The sequence below is a fragment of the Fusarium subglutinans genome (genome assembly GCF_013396075.1).
Source record: "Fusarium subglutinans strain NRRL 66333 chromosome Unknown NRRL66333_c0000134, whole genome shotgun sequence".
NCBI classification, from domain to species: Eukaryota; Fungi; Ascomycota; class Sordariomycetes; order Hypocreales; family Nectriaceae; genus Fusarium; species Fusarium subglutinans.
This window is the reverse complement of record NW_023502197.1, coordinates 39,526-46,477: the sequence shown is the minus strand read 5'-3', so window position 1 is coordinate 46,477 and position 6,952 is coordinate 39,526. Positions and strand designations below refer to the sequence as shown.

General features: G+C 51.6%; 1 protein-coding gene across 1 annotated transcript; it reads right to left on the bottom strand.

Annotated features, from left to right (window-relative positions):
• Window positions 1-260: 260 nt before the first annotated feature.
• FSUBG_9084 (general repressor of transcription) lies at window positions 261-3,299 on the bottom strand (the record flags this gene model as incomplete). The annotated part of the gene is made up of 3 exons (XM_036687559.1): window positions 261-1,863; window positions 2,132-2,284; window positions 2,986-3,299. 3 exons carry the CDS (start codon window positions 3,297-3,299, stop codon window positions 261-263), a joined length of 2,070 nt encoding a protein of 689 aa, XP_036535401.1.
• Window positions 3,300-6,952: the final 3,653 nt, after the last annotated feature.

Below are 6,952 nucleotides of genomic sequence, written 5' to 3'. Positions count from 1 at the left end.
CGCGCGTCGACGGAAAGGAAAACGCTGATTTCTTAGATATATCGACTGGGTACCTCTAGGTACCAAAAAAAGACTCTCCCCAACGCCCTTCCAGGGTATATTGGGTATTCCTTCGCAATGCAGTCCTACAAGAATCCTAGCAAGTCTTGTGTTGATGTACCGATCCCCCGACTTCACCATTATGATCTTGCAGGATTTTATACCAATCGCTAAAGACCCTCATTATTTCTGTTGGAAATTATTCATAACCTCGTGTCTCTTTAAACACCTCCGCCCATGAAAGCCGCAAGATCGTCGAGATCAAGGAGCTGTCGCTCAAAGGCTTGGCAAAGCTCTGGTGCAGTCATATCCTGGCTCGTCGTCTGCCCATCCTGAGGAGGCACAATCCCATTTGCCATTTCTGGGCTAGGCTGCTGTTTGATATCGGGCACTGCTCCGTGGGTCGTATTGGACGGTGGTGGCGAGACTGTCGTAGGCGTAGATGCTCCTCCAGATCCGTTGATGGTTGTAACACCAGGTCGCCTTGCGAGAACTACAGGAGGCTCACTATCGCCACGCGCAGACTCTGAGACAGATCGAGGATTACCTTGGCCTGAGACGCTACCTGCGTGGTTCGTCTGCTGGTCATAATCCATCGCATCCGGATTGGTGTCGGCGTTGGATGAGATTTCGTCCTTAACACCTGCGCCGTGAGATGTCGAGCCATGGCGTAAGGAGCCACCATTGGCAGCTGCAGCATCATTGTTAAGCACTCTTTGCATGACGGTGAGGTGTCGAAGCCAGCTGCCCATTAAAGGCCAGTTCTCGGTGCCATCACTCATAAATCGTAGACCATCCTTGACAATGTGAGCTGCGGTCTCGACAGCGTTGGGCGGTGTGAGGCCCTTGAGAGAAAGGTAAGCAACAGTGGCGCCAGCTGTAAAAGCTGAAAATAGCATGAAGATCGGAAAGCAAGGGGTGTGGTCCTTCTCAGAACCTGCCTCGACAGCGGTGAGAAGAGAGATCGTGCCGTGGCAAGAAGTAAAGAGCCGATCAATGATATCGTGACATCGAGCGTTGAGGCGGAATGACTCTAGGTTGAAGTTGACTGAAGTAACTTCTTGTAGCAGGCGCCTTCGATGGACAAAGATCGTTGCGCAATGTAGGAGGCAGTGAAGCATGGCAAAGGTGTAACCAGAGCCCATCGTCATATGTAGGTTGATCTGGCCCGGCTTGTCCACGAACTGCATGGGTAAAGAAGCTCGGAGACCCTCGATCTTGGCAATTAAATCGCCACAGTCCTCCTCACGGAAACTCGCGAGAGTAGTAGTGGTAAGCATTCCAACCACGTCACGCCAGATTGTCGATGCCAAGACTATGTAACCAAACTCTCCAATCTCAGATGGTGGTTGGCCAGGAGGGACGGCAGTAGGATCAAGCTGCTGTCGCAGGGTCTTAACAAAGACAGCGTTGCCAAATGCAAAGTTGATATCGGAGCAAGGCAAAGGCACATCTGCGGTGTCGAGGGGAGAAAGTGCTGCAAACCGTCCCGGTGTGCTAGTTAGAAGGCAATCCAAGATGTAAATAAGCCAAACAGTGCGCCGAAGAGCTTCATCCCGCAAGAACATATCGCCATCGGGGGACGCATGATGGCTGTTCAAGATGCGATACATCTGAACCATTCGTGCCGCTTGTCCCAAGTAAATGTAGGCACGAACGGCATTTCGCGAGCCCCATTCATGGATAATGATCAAGCATAGAGCCTGAATATCGACGAGATTAGGATGGTCCAAGTTTTGGTTGATGAGTGTCATGGCCTTGGCAGCAAATGTCTCTGCAGCTTGAGTAGGACCTCCATATCGGCGGATCAGACTCGGAGAACTCCTGGAGACAGCATCATGTTAGCAGTGGGGACTTGGCATGAAAATGACATCTAGATCAGTAGCTCGAGGCATTGTGGCCCTCGCGATGGAGAGAAAACAGGCTATGATTCGGAATGCCGTGATTCGGGAAGCCTCGGCTCAAATCCGGTCTACGGGGTGTCGAAGCTCAACCCGGTGCGACCATCACCGGTCGGTGGTTCCAAATACCGGGGAGTGAGCGTGTGAGGGATGATTTGACATGAGGTAACGACAAAGCAAGAGTAACGTACCTGGCGGCACAAGTCAAAAGACCATAGACCAAAGCAGCATCCAAGGACGCGCTCTTCAGCTGTTGTACAAAAGAGGGCTTGTGAAACGCAACACAGGCTGGAAATGTTTTCGATACAACGCGTTCACACTCAGCGATCAGTTCGGGGGTGAGCCTAAGCGCTGCGGTTAGCAAAACTGAAGGAAACAGAGACTGCGAATGGGGTCTAGGGGGGTGGCACGGCCCGTCTCAACCTCAAGGGCCTGCACGTCAATGACCGAAGAATCCAGAAAAGCTCGGGCATGTATCATTGAGAGTTCGATTCGAGACTTCACCAAGAAACAATGAAAGGTTGACAACAGAAAACGACTCATTTCGTCTCGAAAGATACAGCTCTGGAGTTTCACAGAAGACTCTGATGAGAATTCTCGGGGGCGCCCCGTAAGCCGACGGCGATAAAGTGGGTCGCGCGATCGGGGAGAGCAACCAAAGAAGCGCGGGCGCGGGTGTGGTAATGAGAAATGGGGAACAGGGCAGGGATACGGGGGCCGGCTAAGGGGCTGATGGAGGCATGTCGAGTGGCCGGCTAGCCACTCGGACAAGAAGACGTAGCAGCCTGAGTGTGCCAAAGTCTTATGATGAGACGAGACAGGGAAGCGAGGCGATGATGATTCGTCTGCCGATCCACCCGGGCTGAAGAAGAGCAGTTTGACAAGACAACTGGAAGATGCCGCATCTGTCTGTGCTTTTCTGCTGACGCGCGACAGTGAGGGCTGTGATAAGATCCGAGTGTGGGGAAATGGGATGTCGGAGAATAGCAACGACAGAAGAAATAGGACAGTAACAATAGACAACAATGGAAATGGGACGACTTACTTATCAGAGCCTGTCTGAACATGACGAGCAGCACTAGAGCCTACCACGGGCTGTCGCGCTTCAGCAACAACGCCAGGTCCTGCAGCAGGAAGACTGTCACGAGGTGGCCGATGAGGATTGACATGTCGCGCTGGGCTTTGGCCGTGGTGATGAGCCATACTCTCTGAAGGCAGATAGCAATCATGCATTCCCTTTGCGCAGTTCTTGCATGGTGCTCTACCATTCTCGTAAACGCATTTTGTCTTGCCCTTGCGACAACGCACGCAAGCACCACCAGCCCTGAGGGCGGTAGAGCGTACAACGCCAGACGACATTGTCGGCGCGGACTGTTGGAACTGTGAGTCTGAAGAACAATTGACGGCTGTAAGGGTAACGGTAAGTAAATGCTGCTTAGGATGATGAAATGGCAGCGAAAAGGGTTGATGAAAGGAAGAAATTATCGGGGTGGGCTCCGTGTGAAAATAACGGCAGAGGACCGGAGGGCCCCGTGTGAGGAAGGAGGAGGCAAGCGAGGCCGAACGGAAGGCGCGCGCGAATTTGGGGGATTTTCGGGCGGCTGAAGAAGGCGGGAGCCACTACCACGGCTCCCACATACAAAATGGTAGAAATTGAAGAGGAAAACAAGACAAAAAGTCTGTTGCTGCAGCGCGTTCAACAGAAGGGATAGCTTACGCACTCGTCAGGAAAGTTGGTAGGCGAAAACAACCGAAATGGCGGCGCCGTGCGATCGGATGAAGGAGATGACCCAAGCCCCGGGGCGATCAAATTGGGTCGGAGAGCTTCTACCTAAGTCCGGCTGTCCAGGCAATTCGCACACAATGTCCAGACAACAGCAGGAGAATGGAAATAGCAGTCTCAGACTACCATGAACAGCAGAAACAAGAGCTTTCACAAAAAATATCGCGTGTATGGGGCAAGATGGGAGCAAGTGGAAATGAAGAGGAGAAGGGGGCGGAGGAAGCGGAGGTGACTGGCAAGGCAAAAGCACGAGAGGGCGACAAAGCGGACAGGACAGCCTGAAGACAAAGGCAGGAACATCATCAACAAAAGAGGCAGAAGAAACGGGGGACGGAGAACGGGAAACGGAGGAGAGCCACGGGGGTGTGTGGGTCGTAAACCGACAGGGCAGAGGTTGAAAGAAATCCACACCCGAACGGTACAGGCCTTTCGATCACTGAGGACAGAGCTATAAATCAACTGAGCTTTATCCGAAAGACAAGAATAACCCATAAGTGCACGTCATACATCATAGCACCTATGTATCGAACGTATGCCCGAGGAACTGCGGAGGTGAATAAAACATCGCGATTCAACAGATACCATTCAAGGTGTAGCTATTTTATTGTAACCCCCATGGAAATGAGGGTTGGAAATCATGCTCGGCCGCTGCCCGCACCGCAAACCAAACTCAGCGCTACGGCCTCTTCGGCATCGGGTTTTCAAGGGGGCCGTAGTGTCGTCGCCGTGCAATCACTACAATGACGGAGAAGCCTGATTGGGTATATAAATAGAGGTGCAAGGCATCAAGTAGTTAATGGAAAGTATTCATGAGTAGATCACAGGTGTCCATCTCAAGCTTTCACATTCTCTTCTTGACAAAGATGGCCTGGTCATAAACATCTCATCCAGCTTCCGGGCTCCATACGCCGCGTTTAAAACGGTAGCGGGGCCACCTACGGAGTCCAGCCTGATCGAAACAAAGGAACAAGCAAGCAACCAAAACGCGGGCGCAAATACGGAGTAAGGTATACAAATCGCAGCCAGGAACAAGGTACGTACCGGCTGTAGGCGCATGTCACACAGTCCTGCACAGGTCGACGCATGAAATTGTCGCGAGGTTTCATCACAGTCGCTACGATCTGACTATCCCCAGAATCCCCAGGACTGATCACAATGAGCCTCTCATTTGACGGACAGCTTGGTGGATGTAACCGCGGTGGCATCAGCGGCATCATCGTCTGCAGGGCAGAAATGGGTTGTTTTGGCGACGCGCCCCGAGCATCGGTATATCCGGGGTGTCGGTAACGTCGGAGTCCATCCAGCCTTGATTAAGCTTCATCCTCCTCCGATCATCACACATCGACCTTTGTATGTATAAACAGGGAGACATAAGTTCAATAAAAAGCACGGTTGTTTTGTCGCCCGAATTCCAACTTTGTGAAACCCGTAAAAGCTGGTGGCGATGCCGATTTTAATTGCGCCGTCACCGGGGCCTAGTAGTTCTCATTTCCCCTTCCTCCAGGCCGAACCGCCCGAGGTTTTCCCCTGATATTTACCATTCACCGCCGATGTTGTTCCCCGGACACTCACAGTGCACAAAAATTTGATGTTGGATTTGGCGGGTGGGTGTGTTCGGTAGTCTCATCAGTCTTCAGAGCTGGGGCTTGTTCATCACTTTGCCTTCCGAGTTTGGGGACAGACCTGACAGACCTTTTAATTAATATCCAATTTACCTCTCAGAGAATACTTGTTGGTGCTTAAAGCGCTGACCGGTCGATCATCATTCCGAATCGCGAAAGAGATCTCCTTGTTTTCTCCAGGTAGGACAAGCAGACACCCTACCACGTCGCTGTCCTCTCCTGCATCCATGCGCTGCAGTCAATATCGAAAGTACATGTGAAGCTCAGCCTTTTAGTGTTACCACAAAACACGAGCTATTCTGCTGCGGCATCACACATGAATAATATCACCAAGTGGCTTCAATAGCCGCCGCCCTGCTGTCCATAGCCTATTCCTTAGCCCTCAGACATGGTGACAACCAAGGCTAGAGCTTTGGAGCCTCAACATCCCGCGGCTGTATCTTTATGGCATTCACTCACACTTTTCCCATATGTCTGTCACTCGCTCTTGTATACAAACAGATAACTAATGGCGACGATGTCTTATTTTTGCACGCTGCAGCCCTTTATTGGTTCCGGGCCGGCAAATAATGATCCGAGCCAGACCCGGGGCTATTCTTCCCCTCCTTGTGGCAGCCTGCTTCGTCGGCGCGTGAAGGGGCAATAAGAAGATCATGTTTTCCTCCAAGACAGCCCTGTTTTCATCATCACACATGGGCCTCTGGATTAGTGGTCAGAATCACCTTATCCCGCGTACTCGACATATCCTGTGTCACTTCCGGATCACAATGGATGTGGCCGGACATGGTCCAGGTATTGTCGGGACTGTTACCTCCACTCCGCCCGGCGGCACCAGCTTTTGAGTCTCCAATGCCAATGTCCACAGGGACAGAACGGATTCGTTTTCATAGCAACGTTTGGGTACTTTCTACGTTCACCCTCTCACAGAGACATGCGGCACCCACCCTCCGTGCCCGGCCGACAATTTCACCCATTCGCAGGCGCCTCCTGCTCTGGTGATGAAAAGGAGGCGTCTCCGGCAGAAGCATTATGGTGGGGCCGTTTCCGAGTACAGCACAGTCTTGATAAGATGCGACCGCACTGTACGGTAACTAGTTACTTATCACCGCCACCAAGTTCGGATGGAATGAATTCCTACGCGCCCAGTAACAAACTCCTTTACCTGCATCCTACGCCGTATATATGAGGATTTTTTATCTTGCTGCGTAGTAAAATCATAGAGCTCTGCACATTCGATCGCTGACGGTGCCGACTATGGCTGCCATGTACTTCCAGTTAAATGCCAAAACGGTACCCACCTCCGTCTTGATCACGGAGAGGACCGGTGTCATTTTGACAGGGGGCGGGGAAAGGGCTCAACGATCCGTGAGCTAGCGCTTCCGGCCGAACTCGTTCAGTGCCGCAGAGTTTCGGAGATAAACTCTTCCGATCCGTATTCAAGCTTTCATCAGAGGTTTGTTCGTAGACGAGCAGCAAACATGTTGAACAAACAGAGATTCGTTCAGCTTGTGAAGCTGACCAACTATCTTGTTGATGATTTTTATTGATTTCTACTGCATTCCCATCATACGCTGTGTCATCGAAAACAGAACGCATTTTCTTCCTCT